Source organism: Aspergillus tubingensis, assembly GCF_013340325.1.
Source record: "Aspergillus tubingensis WU-2223L DNA, scaffold_3, whole genome shotgun sequence".
NCBI classification, from domain to species: domain Eukaryota; kingdom Fungi; phylum Ascomycota; class Eurotiomycetes; order Eurotiales; family Aspergillaceae; genus Aspergillus; species Aspergillus tubingensis.
This window is the reverse complement of record NW_023336277.1, coordinates 2,765,951-2,785,647: the sequence shown is the minus strand read 5'-3', so window position 1 is coordinate 2,785,647 and position 19,697 is coordinate 2,765,951. Positions and strand designations below refer to the sequence as shown.

At 52.9% G+C, this 19,697-nt stretch overlaps 5 protein-coding genes across 5 annotated transcripts; 2 read left to right on the top strand and 3 right to left on the bottom strand.

The window, feature by feature from the left end:
• Positions 1-992: 992 nt before the first annotated feature.
• AtWU_02040 (checkpoint protein HUS1 family protein) lies at positions 993-2,425 on the top strand (the record flags this gene model as incomplete). Its single annotated transcript, XM_035497154.1, has 5 exons — positions 993-1,035; positions 1,184-1,302; positions 1,359-2,193; positions 2,262-2,338; positions 2,399-2,425. The coding sequence occupies 5 exons, from the start codon at positions 993-995 to the stop codon at positions 2,423-2,425; spliced, it is 1,101 nt and encodes a 366-aa protein (XP_035353047.1).
• A 663-nt stretch (positions 2,426-3,088) lies between these two features.
• Positions 3,089-8,969, bottom strand: sec16 (COPII coat assembly protein SEC16; the record flags this gene model as incomplete). Its single annotated transcript, XM_035497153.1, has 2 exons — positions 3,089-3,666; positions 3,722-8,969. 2 exons carry the CDS (start codon positions 8,967-8,969, stop codon positions 3,089-3,091), a joined length of 5,826 nt encoding a protein of 1,941 aa, XP_035353046.1.
• A 1,208-nt stretch (positions 8,970-10,177) lies between these two features.
• Positions 10,178-14,008, top strand: AtWU_02038 (aminophospholipid-translocating P4-type ATPase NEO1; the record flags this gene model as incomplete). Its single annotated transcript, XM_035497152.1, has 2 exons — positions 10,178-11,987; positions 12,039-14,008. 2 exons carry the CDS (start codon positions 10,178-10,180, stop codon positions 14,006-14,008), a joined length of 3,780 nt encoding a protein of 1,259 aa, XP_035353045.1.
• Positions 14,009-14,797: 789 nt separating this feature from the next.
• Positions 14,798-16,522, bottom strand: AtWU_02037 (putative MFS sugar transporter; the record flags this gene model as incomplete). The annotated part of the gene is made up of 2 exons (XM_035497151.1): positions 14,798-15,900; positions 15,961-16,522. The coding sequence occupies 2 exons, from the start codon at positions 16,520-16,522 to the stop codon at positions 14,798-14,800; spliced, it is 1,665 nt and encodes a 554-aa protein (XP_035353044.1).
• Positions 16,523-18,387: 1,865 nt separating this feature from the next.
• Positions 18,388-19,143, bottom strand: AtWU_02036 (uncharacterized protein; the record flags this gene model as incomplete). Its single annotated transcript, XM_035497150.1, has 1 exon — positions 18,388-19,143. One exon carries the CDS (start codon positions 19,141-19,143, stop codon positions 18,388-18,390), a length of 756 nt encoding a protein of 251 aa, XP_035353043.1.
• Positions 19,144-19,697: the final 554 nt, after the last annotated feature.

Sequence of the window (19,697 nt, the reverse complement as noted above, 5' to 3'; positions counted from 1 at the left end):
GCCCCTCAGTGAGCAGACATTGTAGTCGAACCCAAAATACAACCCCATTAACAGGGATACTAACTCATCAATGGAGGAAGATCCTTTGGTGCCTGGACTTCCCTTCCCAAAAGGGAGCAAGGGACGGACACCCGTTCGTGATCCCTTGAGATGAAGGAACCTAACCATACAGTAGTCCACCATTGTGTCAGTAAGGACGAGACATGTAAGGAACATGAAGCAATCGAGGAATGCTACGAACCACGTGGGAGGCATCCCCATGGAACCATGGATACGACTGTTACTACTTCAGGGGCCATCCCACTAACTCGACAGCCGCAAGGAGGAGTGGGAGAAGATGGTACCTTGCAAGTTCTAGCACACGGATCCAGTCTAGGCCATAGACATTCTATGATTATGAATCCAAAAATAACAAGGTTGGTCCACTGGAAGCTCAGTCTCAGTCCGAGATGGAGTCGATGAGGCGCTGAGCGCCACCCCGAAGTATGCGGAGATATGTCCGTGAGAGATTACTTGCTTACATCCCGTAGACAGACTGAGTTTGCTTGATGTTTCATCGAAATAACATGGAATCTTCTATGCAGTTGTTATTGTGCTTGCGCTGTTCGTGGCTAGTATACAGACCTCGATGCTTAGGGATCCATTGTATGCCTCGGTGATATCAATTGAACATGCTGATAGCGATCAATCTTCCGGGATATCACCCAAGTAAGTCTCATTATGTGATCTCAATCATGGAAGTTCATATACATAGCTAAATATCAATCATCGACATAACGAGTAGTCTGTTTATTCCCGCCGCAATGGCGATCCCCTTTTTTGCGCGAAGTTTGGTTCGCGGGTTAGCGGGAAATCCCCACCGGCGCGGCCGATCCCCGAACTTATCATCGATAAGGCACCTCTGCTCGAGTCTCGACCCGTCTCCGGCTTCAAACCGGTGGACTAGCGTAGCATCACATCTCTATCCATGCAAGTAATTCCCTGGCATCAAGATGCGTTTTCGAACCCAAATAGCCAACGCGTCTATCTTCTCCAGTAAGTGACCGTCCCATCACCTATCCCTTTCACCTAAGCTCCCCCAGTCAAATCAAACCAACCGTGTCTCATCAAACCGCCGCCATCACCATCCCATACAATCCAAGTGACCCCCCATACTAACTCCACATTCCCCTCCTCTCCCCAGAACTAACCGCCTCCCTCTCTTCCCTGGGAAAGGTATGTTGGATGCGTCTTGAGAAAGACTTCATCCGCTTCACCATCATCCCCGACCAAGGCACACAAGTATGGGCTCAACTCCCGATCGTACGTCTCCCCTCTTCAATTGCCCACTCTTTCAAACGTAAACTAACGATCATCAGGACACCATCTTCGAAGAAGAATCCTACATCTGTGAATCCAACACTGGAGCAATCAACCTCGAAGTCCCCATCGGCGCTCTTCATCGCGCCCTACGCTCCGCCGTATCCGCCAAACTATCCAACCTGCGACTGACCAAAAAGGGCAACGTACCTCTCCTAGCACTAACTATTCGCGCTACCTCCTGGACCACGACATCCAATGCCCTCGACATCCCAGAAACAGCAGCAGCAACAGATCACTCCTCATCCACCATCGACAACAGCGCCACCACTGCCACCGCCACTACTAGACCCTCCGGCACCGGGCCCCGAGAACGCGAAACAGTAATCACCCAAGAAATCCCCATCAAGGTACTCCACGAATCCGCCGTGGAAGGACTCCACCAGCCACGGTGTCGAGACCCAGATGTAAATATCCTTCTGCCGAGCTTGATCCAGCTAAAGAGTATCTCGGAGCGGTTTACGAAGTTAGCTACCACGAATTCTTCCAATAAAACATCGTCAGCAGGAATAGGATCTGGAGCTGGAGCTACTTCAACAACAACACCATCACTATCATCACCGAAGCTAGAACTCTCCGCTAATATGCACGGCTCGCTCAAAGTAGCCGTCGGGACGGACGCGTTCCGGATCTCGAGTGTCTGGACGGATCTGTTGAATCCGAGTTTGGATCCTGGGCAGTTGGACGAGGGGAGGGAGTTGGGTCAGTTGCCGAGTGAGCGGATGAGGGAGGTGCCGGCGGATGATGAGGCTGGATGGGCTAAGGTGAGGATTGATGGGAAGGATTGGAGTCGGATTTTGAGTGTGGGGAGGTTGAATCCGAGGGTTGTGGCTTGTAAGGATTCCTTTTCCTTTTGCATTTACTTCGGTGGGGATATGGGGCTAATGAATGAATGGGGTTAGCGTTCATTAATGAGACAGCTCTGGTGCTGTATGTCTTCTTACCGGGGAGTTGGAATGAGCAGGATTCGTGTTTGACGGTGAGTTACTTAATCTCTTATTGAATTGTTGTGGGGTGTCGCTGACTGGGTTTTGTGCAGTATTATATTACTTCTTATGCGGTTTAGATGGAAACACGGGGTATACAATATTACATTTATCATGATTATCTTACGACAAAACAGAAGATCAGTGCTCATGCAGACTGCATGTATGGCAACATGTATATAAAAGTTACCTAGTACTAGGAGTGAAGGTAGCCCTGAGTACTACTTTGAAATATAACCAGTGAAGCATCGTATTAATTAATCATGCACAAGAGCCATATAGTACACTTGCCACGAGGCATCATGATACCTCCGACATCAAGTTCGGTTTCGTCCATCTCCATAATCCGCATCATCAGAGAGAACAAAGGAAAATAGAACAAAGAAAAAGAAAAACATAAAAATAATAAAAACGAATAAACCATAATATATGCACAAATACAACATACAAGTAATAATAATAATAATAAAGAAAAAGGGGTTGGGTTCATGCAAACAACTCCCGAAAGAAGCCGTCTTGCTCTCGGAGAAGACAGCATGCAAGACTTTTGAGGGTCTAAAAACCAGGCAAAAGCCAGGACGCGCTTCATAAAGTGTCAAATGCAAATGGTGAATCGAGGAGGAGATTCGTTAGACATTATCGGATAGTGAGGTGATATAAAATAAGCCGACACTGGGTCCGGATGTAATGGCCGCAGTGTTTTGAGGTTCCGTCGATTTGACAAAGTGGGGTGTAAGATGGGATTATTTTGCCATTACGTCGACATAGCGCCCCTTCTTCTTTCCTTTGGCGGCTGCGCCCTTGCGAGCCGTTGGTGCTCCAAGCAGGTCATCAATGGAGCTGGCGTTGCTCAAGGAAGTTGCTGGCCTGGGGGGTGCTGCTAATCCGCTTGGGGGCGTGGAAACAGCGGCACCAGTAGAGACGGACCGTTGGATTGAAGGCGGGGGCACACCCAGAGAAGACAGAGCTGGACTGCCTGGAGGAGGAGGCATTCCTGTAGTAGAAGGCGGCCGACTACTGGGAGGCGGCATCATTGGGGATGCACTGGCCGCAGGTGGTGGTGCTGCACTGCTACCGCTGGCCGTTCTACTAGGAGGTCCTGAAGCACGCGGCGGCGGCGGGGTAGCGCGCGCAGCGGTAGCGCTGTTGGGGTCCTTCTTGTTGACCCATTTCTTCAGATCCTTGTCGTAGTAGAATGAGTTCTCCTCACCGAGCTTGGCTCGAATAGGCTTGTTGGGGTTCAGGTCTTCCTTCTTGCCACCAGCAGCACCTCCGAACCAGCCTCCGAACCAAGACTTCTTAGCGGGTGCAGGTTTTTGGGCTACAAGTAATAGGTTAGTATAAATCTCATCTTGAACAAGTTGACGAGTACTCACCATCCGCTTCTGCAGCCTTTCTGAAAGCTTCATCCGCTTCGCGATCCTTGCGTGCCTTTTCAGCCTTCTGAATGGCTGCGGCACGCGCGGCGATATCATCATCGTCATCATCATCCATAAAGGACTTCTTCTTCGCTGGCTCTTCTTCGTTGACTTCTTCCGATGGTGCCGCTGCAGGTTCTGCGTGGCTTTCAATGGCAGGAGGCTCATAGCCGCTGCTCACACCTGGAGGCATATAGCCACCCCCGTCTGAAGGAGCCTGGTTCATGAATGGCTGGTCAAAAGAGCCATAACCTGCGGGCTGATACGGAGATCCGCTGCCGTAAGACTGTTCTACAGAACCAGTCGAGGCTTCGGCATGAGCTTGAGGAGCCAGGTCTTCCTTGACCGGTGCAAGAGGCATGTAAGACGTTTGAGGAGGGGTCGACTGATAACCAACAGCCGGCGGGGAGTTGTACAGCATTCCTCCTTGGTACATGTTGCTCTCAACCGGAGTGGAAGGTTCCTGCGAGCCGCGTCGCTGGGCCAAACCAAACCCATAGGAAGAAGATCTTTGGGAGTCGAGAGACGATCTGCCACGCAACTGTTCAGGCGAAGAAGTTGGAGCATACTGGTTATTTGGCTGGTAACGTGACGGGCCACTACTGTAGCTCGGCTGCGCAGAGTACGACCCGTAGATATCCGACACCGATGGCGAGCGACTAACAGTAGGGGTACCTGCGATCTTGGCAAAGGGGCCGATGTCTCCATCGCCAGCCTTTGCTGAACCGGCAGACCCAGCTTCGTTGTCCTCGCCGGCAACAAAACTGTTGAACTTAGCCCACATTGAGCCAGAGACCTTCTCCATGCTGGGTCTGGAGATCCAGGATGAGCCTCCGTCGCTTGTTGTTTGTCTGAGACGTGCGGAAAGCTCGTCAACGCCGAAGTACAGGTGCTGATGTTGATAGGGCGATGGCTTAGTGGTTGCCTTCAGGGTAGCTGCAATCGCATCACAATATTGCTGAGCTTCCGATTTGCGGCCTTGATCCGCCAAAGACCACGCATACACCAATTTAAAAGCAAGCAGATGGGGAAGCGTCGGCTTAGGAGAAGCCGAAAGAACAGAGGTGGCGTACTCATAAGCTTCAGTCAGAAGAATAGAGTCCTCATCCTGTAGAGCAGCGAGAGACAAGTGCTGATGATCAGCGCCAAGGAGGACGACGCTTGCCTGCGGGTCATCCACCCCGCCGAACACAGCAGCTCTGGAGAAGATGAAGCAAATGTGCGCAGCCTCGGTCCGGCCATACGACTGTAAGAGCCTGCCAAGAGCTAATAGCGCCTGGTAGTCTTCTGAACTGCGGTTACTCAACACCAGACCGAGGGTATCTCTCCAACTGTCGAGGCCATCCAGCGCATTCTTAGATGCTCCTTGTCCATCAACCTTGCTGACCATCTGCAATCCAGCTCGGGCAGAGGGGGGTACGAGCTCGTCAACGCTCTCTTCGACATTGCCGGCAAAAATCTCATAGAGCGCTGCAAGTGATTCTGTGTTACCAGAGGCAGATCTCACTTCGCGTCTTACGAATTCCTGGACAACCTGCTTCCACACAGATTTGTCCATTGTTGACGCTATGATCATGGCATGTCCCCAAAGGCGATGGTCAACAGCGCCCCAAACGGCTTTTTCACGCTCACCCACCAGAAGGCTGTTGCGAATGCTCTCGACCGCTTGAGGATCGGCGGCATCGGGACGAGAAGGAGCATCCAACGGCTGGGTTGTGCTGAAGGATGGCAAGCCATTACCATAGGGCTGTGTGGAGTCAACATCCTGCAAATGCGGGAAGATGATTTGGCGTAGGGACTTCTGAATTTCAGGCGATCCTTCCAGAACACCGTCATGTTCAATCAAGACCCGAACGACCTTCCACAGCAGTATCTTCTCTTCGCTTCTCTTCTGTGAGTCCGCATGCATGTAGACAGTCTGGGGGATGCCCTCATTTTCAAATGCAGCGATCTTGCTAGAAAGCCAAGCAAGCAGATCCTTCTTCTTGGACTTGGATTTCAGCGGCCCTGGATGACGCGCAATAGTATCGGGTACAAGGATCCAGTCACTGAGTTGATGAGTCTTGACCTCTCCAGGAGTAGACTTGATCTTCGGAGTAGCTTGACCGGCAGAGTATCGAGGAATATGCTTAGGGAAGCAGGAAAGGACTGAGCCACCGAATCCAAATTTGACAATAGGAGCCCCCTTCCAGCGCTCCAGGGGATCGAACTGTTGATCATCGGTAGGAGGGATAAAGTCCAATGACTGAGAGGCAACGCGGTTATGTGCAGACATCGGAGCTGGTGCGTAGGGGTTCACAGCCTTGGTGGGAGACCCCGCTCCATGAACAGATGCAGGCCTCTGTAGGGTATCCACAGATGGCACGGACAACCTCGGCCCAAGCGTTTGCTGACTTGGCGACTGTGTCAACGACCTACGCGGAGGAACGAAGGTCGGATCCGATGGGAGCACAGGCGCTGGTGGAACGTTGGCAATAGGGGCAATGCGTTTGGAGAATTCGTCAACATAATCAGGAGGAGCATACTGGTTCCTAGGAGGCGACATCGGCTGCTGCGACATTTGATGCACGCTGGCACCGATGTTGACAGCTTCCGGAACGTGCGCGGCTTCAGGCGGCTGAATGGGGGAATACTCAGCAGGGCCAGTCGGGTGCGATTGTAAGTCGACAGGAGGAACGATAGCTGGCTGTTCCATGGAGGAACGTCGTTGTTCTGATTGCTCTTGAGGACGATAAGAGACCTTTTCATGGTAAGCCAGAGGGCTTGACGTGCGAGGCTGGAATGGAAGTGCAACTCCCTGCGAGGGTGGAGCGGAAGGTTGAGAAGCATAGCGATTGCGTGGCGGGGGAGCGGTCGCCGGGGGAGGCGCCGGCGAATATCTAGGCGATGACGGAGGCTTGATTCCGGCTTGCAGAGTAGGTGGCTGCGGCGAGTATCTCGAAGTAGCACTAGGAGGAGCTGGGCCGCTTGGAGCACCGGGTGCGGACAGGCTTGCATACGGATCTAGCCGCTCAGGCTGCTGAACTTGAGGCTGGGGATAAGCATCAGCCGCTGCCGGGGGAGCAGTGGAAAGGCTAGCATATGGATTGGCCGGCGGGGGAGGCGGATGAGATGGCGCGGGTGGCATTGCGTTGGCACCAGGGGTATACCGTCCCGAGCTAGCTGGCCGAGACTGTGGCCGAGGCGGGGGTAGAGGGAGCTCTTCATAGAAGTTCTTCGGCGCGGCTACCTTGACTGTCGATTGTGCAGCATCCGGCTGCGCTCCCAAGGAAGGTGGTGGCATGGAAGTTGACGGCGGAGGAACTGGAATGCTATTGCTTCGTGGGGGAGGTAGAGTACTACCCGGCTGTGTAACAACTGGCTTATGACTAGCCACGGGCCGTCGAGGTCGTGTGAGATCCTCCGGGAGATCATATGGTGACCTGTAGCCTTCCTTTGCCCGTTCGGCAAAGCTTTCTGCTTTGTTTGCGGTGACTTTTGGTCGCGGCGGTTGCGTAAAGTAGTCCGCAGAGGCGGCCATGTTTGCCGGAGGCGCTGCACCAGGCACAGGGATCCCTTGAAGCAAGTCCGACGTGGACGGCTGATGCGGCGTATAAGCAGTTGCTGTTGCACTGGGTCTGACAGAAGACTGTGGGGTCCCGAAAGGACTACTCAATCCTGGGACAGCAGCGCCGGCAGTGGCCCCATTGGTATCCTGACTCGTCGGTGCCTGTTCAGTCGTAGCTCCTCCGATGTCATCCTCTAGAAGTAGGTCGTCGTCATCATCGAGTTCCATCTGCCACCGCGCAGCCAAGTCGTCTTCGGAGGGAGCAATCTCCGCCTCTTCTTCAGCAAGCTCGGCCTGCCAGCGCGCAGCCAGATCCTCTTCAGAAGATGACTTTTTGACGGTATTATCCGTTGCTGCTGCAGCTAGAACATTATCGAACTCCTGCGCAGCCGGGTCCTCTTCGAAAGCTGAAATCTCAACATTGTTGTTGGTTGTCGCAGCAGCGAGAACGTTATCGAACTCCTGCGCAGCCGGGTCCTCTTCAAATGCTGATATCTCAACGGTGTTATTAGTTGTCGCGGCAGCGGAAACATTGTCGAGCTCCTGCGCAGCAGGATCCTCCTCAGGAGATGGCTTTTCAGCACTGTTGTCTGAAGCCGCAGCAGCTAGAACATTGTCGAGCTCTTGCGCGGCCGGCTCCTCTTCAGATGACTCCTTTATACTGTTACCCGTTGCTGCTGCAGCGAGAGCATTATCAAACTCTTGCGCAGCAGGATCCGCTTCGCTCATCGGAGAGTCCAAGGAAACACCGAGGGAGTCCATGACCTGGAAGGTGCTCTTGCGCGTGATATGCGACGCTGGTTGAGATTCGTCCGGAGGCGGAGCACTCTGGACAGCCTTGAAAAACCCATCATCTTCGTCATCGTCGCCGGCAAAAAAGTTATCGGTCTGACTTTCCTCTACGGCAGTCGGCTCAACTGGCGATTCGGCACTATCATCCAGCAATGGAACGCCCTCTTCGAAACGAGATTCATTGTTCTCCGGAGGCACGTAGATGGGCTTCGTCTGTGTTTTCAGCTGGTTGAAGAAATCATCCTCCGCAGGTTCCTCATTGGCAGTATTTCCCCAAATGTCATGACCGCTCTGGGCCTCACCATTGGTATGTGCGGGTTCAGCCGCATCCTGTTCGCCGGCGTGAGGTGTAGTACTTTGTTCCTCCACACCCATATCTTGCGCGGCGGTAGCCTCGGTCGGGATAGACTCCTCGGCTTGGGGCTGGGCGGCCTGGGCTTCCGTTACCTCGTCCTTCGGATCATCCAGAGGCACATCCTCAATGTCCTCAGCATATTCCGTCTGCGGTGCATCCAAACCAGGGGTCTCGTGGTCGTCGCTTATCTCCGGTGTCGCCTCAACATCGCCCGAGGGAGCTTCGGGCACTTCATCGCGAGCTGATATTTGATCGGGGTTTGGCAAAGACTGGGTGTCAATCATATCCGGGCTAGCTGCTTCTTGTGGCGGGGCAGCAGTGTCGGAATCCGGGAAAGCGATGTCGCTGATTGAATATTCATGAGGTGTCTCCATAGGCGAGCCGAGAGGGATGGTGGTGGCCTCTATCGAGGTATCGATCTCCAAACTTGCCGGGCCAGTCGGAACGGGGGTAGCATTGTCGTCTGATCTGAGCGCCGGATTCCATACGGCTGCCACGTCACTCTGCGCCATACTTGCCAAAAGCTGGGGGTTTTCACTGGGAAGCAATCGTCAGACCCAGGCCGCATATAGGACACGTTTGCAGATGCACTCACCCGGAAACCCGACGGGGAGATAAACCGTAGATGCTAGAATAGGTGATTTACTGGAACATAAAATAGAATAAGAAGGACACAGGAAACCGGGTCCAATAACAAAGCATTACAAGAAGTAAGTGGAGTATAAAATCATGACTGCATCTCCGGAAGTTGTCTGTCTTTTTTGTCTTGGGGGGAAAAGCCAGACAAAGTGCTGCAGTGCCTGGGCTGCGGGCTTATGATGCTGCTGCACACCGGCGCTGGCTGACTGGCTAGTTAATAATAATAATAATAATGACCTGCCCGGCTTTGGGACGCGCCCGTCATCCCGGGGCTGGAAGATTGGTTGTCCCGGGGCGGAAGTGCCACCTTACCTCTTTTCTACGCTGGGTCACGTGGTGCATAGCCCCGATCCAGAGATGGAGCTGATTGAGCTGAATAGATAGAAGATAGAGAGAGAGAGACTAGTGCTGCATGTTCGTCAACTCTTTTACCAATTTGAGTAGCCATACAAGTAGATCGGACATTCCTCTTGAGAGACCCCCCTTGGTCACCGGATGAAAGCCCGTGCATAATGCTGTGTGAATAGGAAGCCAATAATGCCATCAATAACCATTATCTATTCTACAGCGTATGATTATGTTGCCATTGACTCCGCTGATGACATCGCCGTTTCAGATAACTTAAACTAATAATACGGGCTAATTGACCAGTTGGTCACTGCGCCACAACCGCCCTCTCCTTTGGTGGCTCCGACATCATGTGATCCCGCCCTGTCTCCGCCTGCCATCGCAACCGCTTTAGGCCACCAAGATTATCCCCGTTATTCTCTTGTTCCTCGAATGGTTCAGACTGACGTCGTGGTGGACTCGAATTCTTGGGGGATGTACACTGTGCTGACTATATACCAACCTACTTTGTCTACCTACCCTCATCGCCATCTATAGGTATCTCCGTTTATGCGCATCCGAATTCCGACTGCATAAGTCCGCCTCCCAGCCAGCTATACCGAGCAATGGTGCCTCGGAGACACCTTGGTTACCGCTCGGCGTGACATGACACTTTTCTTGTCGACACAGGAGCCCCCAGATCGCTCCTTGTACATGATACAACCTCTTTGACTTCTTTCCGACTGTCTTTACTATGCCTTCCTCGTCCGACTACCTCCACCCACATGGTCGTGCCAGTATCGCGGGCGACTCTGGTTCCGATGACGACCTCGATTTGGAGGAACTTGATCCGAGCAGCACCCACTTATATGGATCTCCTCGCCGTTCACGAGATGAATCGAATCGCCAACGGAGTCGCGGTCCCGGCATAGCTCTGCGGAACTTACGGGTTGGCATGGGAAATCGAGTATGGCGACGAAACGCTTCCGGAGCACATGGGCCATCGGAGGACACGGCTGGCCTTCTGGAAGAACGGGAGGAGGACGGACTCCGCAGGTCGCACGCGAGCTCCCGCAACTTCACCGACGATGATGCTCCGCTGCTGAATGAACGCCGGCGTAGCTCCGCTCGCTCGTTAGCGGATTTGGAACGGGTGTCGCAAAGGGGGTCGTGGATTAGGATCCCGGGGATCAAGGCGGCCAGCTTTCTCTTTGGCTCAAGCCGTGCAGCAAGGCTTGATTCTGAACAAACCGAGACAAAACCGCCGCGTGATGTCCTCGTCGGCCAGACGCAACGAATCAAGTATCCCGCGAATGTCGTATCGAACGCAAAGTACACTCCCTGGAGCTTTTTGCCCCGCACTCTGTATAACGAATTCTCCTTCTTCTTCAACATTTACTTCCTCCTCGTCGCCCTTTCACAGATCATTCCGGTCCTCCGAATAGGTTACATGTCATCTTACATTGCACCTTTAGCCTTCGTTGTTAGTATTTCGCTTGGAAAGGAGGCGCTGGATGACATTGGCCGCCGTCGCAGAGATGCCGAAGCAAATGCTGAGGAATTCACTGTATTGAGTTTCGATGGGCCTAACGGGGTGCTGGAGGTTGTCAAGAAGTCCCGGGATCTGAGAGTTGGTGACGTCCTGAAGGTCCGCAAAAATCAGCGGTTGCCTGCGGATGTTGTGATTTTGAAGAGCATTTCAAACGACATTGTGACTGCTCGTCAAAGCTCCTTGGCGGAAAGACCGGCGGAGGTCCCTCCGCAAGAAGAAAGCTTATTATCACCTACCACCCCCGAACCTAGCTCCAGCACTACGACAAACGCAGCTAATGTCTCGTCGGCCAGTGACACATTCATACGAACTGATCAACTGGATGGTGAAACTGACTGGAAGCTACGGTTGCCTTCTGTTTTGTCGCAAACCCTGCCTCTTAGCGACCTTCCAAGGCTGAAGGTCACTGCAAGTGCACCTGATAGACGAGTCAATGAATTTGTCGGTACTATCGATCTGGGTCCGCCGTCCGGGTTTTACGATCCTCATGTCGACAAGAGGGACAATGGCGGAGATTATGAGACCTCTGACACCCGGGCCACCTCTGCTCCGTTAACGATCGACAACACCGCATGGGCCAACACTGTTCTTGCCTCCAACACCGTCACCTACGCTACCATCATCTACACAGGGTCTCAGACGCGGGCTGCCCTTTCGACCTCACCGTCTCGCTCGAAAGTTGGCTTGCTGGAGTACGAGATCAACAACCTAACCAAGATCCTTTGCGCGCTGACTCTGGCCTTGTCCATTGTTTTGGTTGCTCTGGAAGGTTTCCAACCGACAAATGACAAGGTCTGGTATGTTGCAATCATGATCTACTTGATTCTCTTCTCGACGATTATCCCCATGAGCTTGCGGGTCAATTTGGACATGGCGAAATCGGTATACGGGCGCTTCATCGAACGAGACAAGGATATACCAGGTACGGTTGTCAGGACCAGTACTATTCCTGAAGACCTGGGTAGAATTGAATATCTCCTTTCCGATAAGACAGGGACTCTGACCCAAAACGGTGAGTATTTCGATAGGCCGATGCCCGCTCCTTGTTAGCTAACGGAAACAGAGATGGAACTGAAGAAGATCCATGTTGGGACGGTCTCGTATGCCAATGACGCTATGGAAGAAGTGGCATCCTATATTCGACAAAGCTTCGTCGGTGACTCGCTGACCACTCCTTCAACCGCATTCGGAGCTCAAGCTGGACTTGGTACTGCTCCGCGTACGAGAAGGGAGATTGGTTCCCGTGTCAGAGACATCATTCTGGCCCTTGCTCTTTGTCATAATGTCACTCCTACTACGGATGAAGAAGACGGTGTCAGGGTCACCAATTACCAGGCTTCCTCCCCCGACGAAATTGCGATTGTGAAATACACTGAAGACGTTGGGCTCAAGTTGGCTTATCGCGACAGACAGTCTATCGTCCTTGAGTCTACCCACACAGGGAAGGTCGTTGTTCGGGTCCGTATTCTTGAGATTTTCCCCTTCACTTCAGACAGTAAGCGGATGGGAATCATCGTGCAGTTTGAGACAGATGAGGACATACTGGACTCGTCCAAGAACGACAGTGAGATATGGTTCTATCAAAAGGGTGCTGATACCGTCATGTCAACGATCGTTGCGGCGAACGATTGGCTCGATGAGGAGACCGCTAACATGGCTCGCGAGGGCTTGCGAACTCTGGTCGTGGGCCGACGGCGGCTATCATCGCAGCAATACGAAGAGTTCACCACCAAATACAAGCAAGCCTCTCTCGCTCTGCAAGGACGCGATGTCGGCATGGCTAAGGTGATTAGCGAATACCTGGAACGAGACCTGGAACTTCTCGGCGTGACGGGTGTAGAAGACCGTCTCCAGCGTGATGTCAAACCCTCTTTGGAGCTGCTACGCAACGCCGGTGTCAAAATCTGGATGTTGACGGGTGACAAGGTCGAGACGGCACGCTGTGTAGCCATTTCCGCAAAGCTGGTCGCCCGTGGACAGTACATTCACACGGTTGCTAAAGTCAAAGACAAGTCTACCGCTCAGGAAACTTTGGATTTCCTTCGCAACAAGACCGACTGCTGTCTCCTCATTGACGGCGAGTCCCTGTCCCTCATGCTAGGTCAGTTCCGGACAGCCTTCATCTCCGTCGCCGTCCTGCTCCCTGCTGTCGTTGCCTGTCGATGCTCGCCAACCCAGAAGGCCGAGGTAGCAGATCTTATCCGCCAGCACACTAAAAAGCGCGTTTGCTGTATCGGTGACGGTGGAAACGACGTCTCCATGATCCAGGCCGCTGATGTCGGAATCGGCATTGTCGGTAAGGAGGGTCGTCAAGCCTCCCTGGCAGCCGACTTCAGCATCACGCAATTCCACCATCTCACCAAACTCCTCGTCTGGCACGGCCGCAACTCCTACAAACGCTCCGCCAAACTCGCCCAGTTCATCATGCACCGTGGTCTCATCATCAGCGCCTGCCAGACCATGTACAGCATCGCCAGTCACTTCGACCCCAAGGGTCTCTTCATCAACTGGCTGATGGTCGGCTACGCCACCGTCTACACCAACGCCCCCGTCTTCTCGCTCGTCTTCGACCGTGACGTCGACGAAGAGCTCGCCAACCTCTACCCCGAACTCTACAAGGAGCTCAAAACCGGCCGCAGCCTCAGCTACCGCTCTTTCTTCACCTGGGTCCTGGTCTCCGTCTACCAAGGCGCCGTCATTCAGGGCCTCTCCCAAATCCTCCTCGACACCATCACCGGCCCCCGTCTCATCAGCGTCTCCTTCACCTCCCTCGTTATCAACGAGCTCCTCATGGTCGCCATCGCCATCACCACCTGGCACCCAATCATGATCTTCTGCATCATCGGCACGGCTCTCGTCTACGCCGCTAGCGTTCCCTTCCTCGGCAGCTACTTCGACCTGCACTACGTCATCACAGTAGACTGGCTCTGGCGCGTCTGCGCCGTCTGCGCCGTCTCCCTCATTCCAATCTGGGCGGGTAAACTGATCCTGCGATCGTGGAGTCCACCCAGTTATCGGAAAGTGCGGGGTTAGCTGTTTACCATCTTCTGCGTGTCGTACCCTTCACCCATCCCTACATGATATTTCGTCTCTTCGCTTCTTCTTCTCCATCAAGCATATGGCTATACACCTGTATATCACCGAACCAAAAATCTGGTCGTTACTTGCTCGCTGTCTTGCTTGTTATCCATTGCGTGGTATATAGACTTAGCGTGAATTATATGCGATTCATTATTTTCTTCCCTCATTAGTACGGTGTCTGTACATGACTGTAGGCCAAGCAATAACTACTAGTCTGGTTGGTCTCAGCCACGTGCATTTGAGTTTAAGACATGAATGAATGTTCGAGTTGGGAGGCTGGGCCTAAAAGGCCATGTTTCTCATTGCGCGCGTAGCTGCAAAGTCAGATTAGTAATGATTACAGGATATGCATGTATGTGCTCTTTTGAGAGTCAATACTGCAGATCTAGATATAGATCTAGATATAGATATAGATATAGATATAGATATAGATATAGATATACATGTACATGACAGAGTGAATAAGGGTATAATTGACACCATTGCAAGAAAACAAGCAGTAGTACGTAGTAGTAAATTACATTAAGGATAGAACTTAAAATAAACACACAAGACCATCATAAACCCATTATATAATAAAGTGGCGGGAAAATACCCAATTTTTTGTTTCTGTTTCTGTTTCATCTTCAGATCATCCTATATTAATCATAAACATATACATCATCCACATTGACCAATCAACTCAACCTCATGGACGGAAAGTACTACTACTCCCAACCGATGAATCAATCAATCAATCAATTAGTCCTCCTTTGGCGGGGGCGAAAACACCTTCTTAAAGCGCAAGTGGAACAAATCATCAATGACCTCACCCGTACTCTTCAGATTCTCCTTGACAATAGCAGAAGTGGGACGGGAGAAAAGCTCATCGATTTCCTCGAGAGACTTGTTCTTCGTCTCGGGCATGAAAATGATCTGGTAGATCCAGCCGAGGAAAGCAATACCACCGTAGAAGCCCAGGGTCAGACCGATACGGGTCATGGAGTTCATCATGCGGGTGAAGTTGTAGGTGACGATGAAGGAGCAGAGGAAGAGGTTGGCGTCGGCGGTGGTCATGCCGTAACTACGCAGATAAGTGGGGAAGACCTCGGCGGGCACGACCCAGGTGAGACAGGCGTAGGAGCCAAAGAAGGCCTGGTAGAGGACGATACCGGTGAGGTAGATGCCCTGGGCGGCTTTGGGGTGGGTCTGGTAGTTGATCTGGTAGCCAATGCCGACCAGCACTAAGCCGATGAAGAAGCCGGGGAGCATCGCGTTGGCCCAGTAGCGGCGGCCGAAGCGCTCCATGTACAACACCGCTGGGATGGTGCCGATCAGGAGGGAGCCACCACCGACCAAAGACATGAAGACACTCTGGCGCTCGTCGAAGCCGATGGCGCCCATCAGTGTGCTCATGTAGTACATGATGGCGTTGACACCGGTGAACTGGCCAAGGAAGACCATGATGTTGGCGTAGATCATGGCGCGACGGGCGCGCGGCACCGTGATGAAGTCCATCCAGGCGTACTTCTTGGTAGCGGCTTGTTCTTCGCGCTCGGCCTCCACGGCCTGGCGCATGCCCAGGAACTCGTCCTTGGCGTCGTAGTCGTTGAACCCGCGGATTCGCTTCCACACGCCATAGGCTTCCACGGGCCGGCCCTTGTGCATGAGGTAACGGGGACTCTCGGGCAGGAAGATCATACCCACCAGCAGAATGGTCGAGAACACCAGGGATGATCCCAGGATGTAACGCCAGTTACCCTTGACGTCGAGGAAGATGGCGGCCACGGCATAACCCAGGACTTCTCCGAGAGCGATGTTCAATTGGTACAGTGAGACCAGGTTACCACGCATCTTGCGGGGTACTGGAGTGACGTTAGTCGATGATGGTGATGTAAAAAGGAAGTAAGGGGTGAAGGACATACCAGACTCGGCGACATACACAGGGACTGTACCACCTTCCAGACCCACACCCATACCGAGCACGAAACGTCCAGCAAAGATCATTCCGAAGCTGATGGCGCCGGCCTCCAAGGCGGCACCGATGGTATACAAGATGCAGGAGACGATGATGGCCATGCGACGACCCAAGTACTCGTTGGCGGGGGAGAGGATGAGGGCACCGGCCACGGCACCCAGAGGCATACCAGCATCCACAAGACTACTTTGGTTGTCATTAAGGTGCAATGCATCGGGCAGGTAGATGTTGGCACCACTGATCAGAGACTGGTCCAGACCGGAGAGTAGACCACCCATGGAGGCAAAGGCCACTAGGACATAGGTATACACAGATGGGTTGGAGAAGCCCACGAACCAAGAGGGCTTCCTGCCTTGCAGCTGCTCCTCGAGCTGCAGCAACTCTGCATCCATGGCAGCTTCGTTAAATTCCTCGATGGCCTTGGGGTCCTTGAGGACATCGTCCATCTCCAAGGCGGTTCCCTCCTTGTGGTCATCATGGGAGGTGTCCAGGTCGTGTACGACACCCATGATTGGAAATGGAAAGTGCGGTGTGACAGCCGCTTGTGATATTAGAGGGAAGTGACTTCTTTATGATATGTACAAGAGAGGTACAATCAGGGCTAAAAGAGCATGTGGGAGGGGCGGGTTATTCAACTCTCTTTGCGGGTGGGAGAGAGGGTGTGAGTAAAGAGAGAGAAGATACCTCCCACTACCGGGGCAAGGATCTTCTGTATAGAAGAGAGATAGATAAGGTGGGGATAGAGACACACGCAGAAAGGAGAAGAGAAAGAGGTAGAAATATCTGGGGAATGCCAGAAGGGGGGTATTTAAAGGGCACACATATCGGCCCATAGGCCTCCTCCTCCTCCTTCTCCAACTACAACTACGTACGACTCAGACTGACTACTACCTCATCATTCCCCAGAAGCGTCATCGGCGTAATGAAGAGAGAGAGAGGGAAAAAAGAAAAAGTCAGAAAAGAAGCAGGACCCATCATGAGGACCGGGTTTGACTCGTTAGTATCGGGCCGTGGAACCAGTCAGGGAAGCCGACCACGCGAGGGCCAGCCGGGGGAGGGAGAAAAGAAAAGGAAAAGGAAGGGAAGATGCAGAGGTGGGGAACGGCATGATGGGCAGCTAAACAGAATCAGCAGCAGCAGCAAAGATGTCTGACCATTAAGCAACAACCCGATGGAATGAGTGGAATGGAAGGAATGTCTGCGATGCTGATTCTTCCCCAGAAGAGAAGCGGAGGAGACAATTTCCCCGTGGGCAGCACCCATTACCTAAGCCGGTGGATTCTCGGCGATACTCTGACCAGTCATCGTTCATTGAAAAATACCACCATACGCTTATTCTGGTTAGCCTCGTGGGGTAGTCTACTTTGTAGTTGCGCCATTTATTCCACTTTCTCTCTTTTCGGGGCCCCGTGACTCTTTACACTACTGACAGAGTACTCCATACTGTTACAACTTAGTGTCGATTCCCCATAATCTCTGACTGGTCTCGCTATCTTACTCCGATTTCTTCCTTTCCTTCCCCCCAAAGGTTCCAATCCTCTTCCCCGTTCCCCGTTCAACTCTCCACAAGCCCGAGTCCCTCATTCGTTAACTTTCCCCTACACCCCCGACACTAGTCTTAACTTCTTGCTGGGCCGTGACAACACGCGCCCCGGGCTGAAGCGAAACGCAAAGAAGGAAGGGAAAAGTAAAAAGTCAAAAGCATGGTCTGGATGCCCTTCCCCACTTCTATTTCCCCCCGGCAAAAAGGCCTTCCTGGCCAAGGGAAGAATGTTTACGCCCAGCTTTTTCTTACCTCACTCAAGCAATGCCATCAAGCAACAAGCAATTCGATGGACAGCCAAGACGGCACGGGAAGGAAACATGGTTTTACTGGTAAGAAGGAAAAGCTTGTGGCATAATACAGAGTTTATATTATAGTCTCTCATCTTGAGACCTGAAGATAAAGGTAAGGTACACGAAGGCTCAACCAGAGAAGACAAAAGCAGGAACAACTCCCAGAGTCCCAGTCCCAAGTCCCATGACAACGAAAACCATGGAAAAGTCCAGTCCACTAAGATAGATTAGCTTCCTCCTCTTTGCTCCTCTCTTTCCTCTTTCCTTCTCCCTCTTCAACTTCATCATCCCGCCCTTTTTCCCCCATTCCGCGGACTCCATCCGAATTACCACAAGACAAGACACTAACCAGCAGTCCCCATCTTGCAATGAGCCCCTGCAGCCACTAATTCCTCTTCCTTGCCCCCTTCGTTTTCCCCCACACACCACCACCCCAGCCCAAGGTAGTACGGCGTACTCCGTAAATGGAGTAAAAAGTAAATTAGCCTAAACGTAAACGAAACTAAAAAAGCAAAAAAAAAAAAATCCTGCCCGACCATTATCGTCTTCCCGGCATGCCTACCGGTTTTCGTGCACTAGGATCCGCTCCCCCTCCAACATATGGCGAACCCGGCCGACTACCACTAGAACTGCCCGGATTCTGCCCGGGACTGGGAGACCGGCCCCCATGTAATCTAGCTCGCAGTCTTTCTTGGGCCGACGCCGCTCGCTCTAGCCCTCCACCTGTGACTGGGCCCGAGATCGTCTGATACGACCCGGCTCGCTGGCTAGGCAGCGGTCTCGCTGACCCGGTCGGCACACCTGCACCAGGTGACGGACTATGCGGTGATGCAATCATCCCCGACGGTGCGCTGGCCGTGGCGGCTAGAGGCGCCCCCATGTTTCCACCACTGCCGGGTGTCAACCGACCTCGACGCAGACTGGCCGTCTGCGAGGCCGGCGCCGTCGTTGAACCCGAATCTCCCCACAAGTCTCCCAATCCGCCGCCTCCGCTGCGTCCATACGCCGATGCTGCTGGACCACCGCCGCCGCCGGCTGCTCCTCCGGCCTGCACTTGTGTCGTCGCGATGACCCGTGCCGGCGCTGGTGTTGGCGCTTTCGGATCGGGGGGCAGCCAGTTCGGGAAGGGCCGTCCTTTCTCCGTGTAGTAGGCGCGCAGCACGTTGGAAATGTGCGAGCAGTCTTCGTTGTCTGGATCGTCGGCTTCATCGCCTAGGGTGATGGCTCGTCGGAGGGAGGTGAGCCGCGTGCCTAGGTTCGAGATGGCGGAGGATGAGGTCAGGGATGAGAACATGATGGTGATTCTTGTTCTCCTTCTTCGTTCGTTTTCTTCTTGTGATTCTGGTTTGTTTTGTGCAGGTTCCCCCTGGCTGGTCGGAGATGGGGTCTCTCAAAAGGAGGTGAGTTGCTTAGGTGGGGTCCGCGGTTATCGGGGGGTTCAGGACACGAGAGGCTGATGCTGGTCCGCGGGGCGAAACAAGAGCCGAGAGAATTAGCTGCAGCGGTGAGGAATTAAGGTGTTATTGAACACGGTATCTCGAGCCGACCAGCGTGTAGAAGGGTGATCAGGAGGTATTGGTGCAACCCCTTAGGGGAGGTTTGACATTGATTGATTGATTGACCTTACGGCGGTTGTTGGCGATCCACTCGGTTTCACTTCCCCCGCTGCACGTGAGCTGCTCCAGTCGGTTTCTTTCTTTCCTTCACCATCTGACACGGCCAACTGGTGGATCTTGTCGCAACATTTGTAAATTGGTTTCTGACCTTCATGTAGTTGTGATGTACATAGTCTAATGTCGCAGACCAGGACTTTGGTGAACAGTAAATTCATATATGCAATGGCGGGGT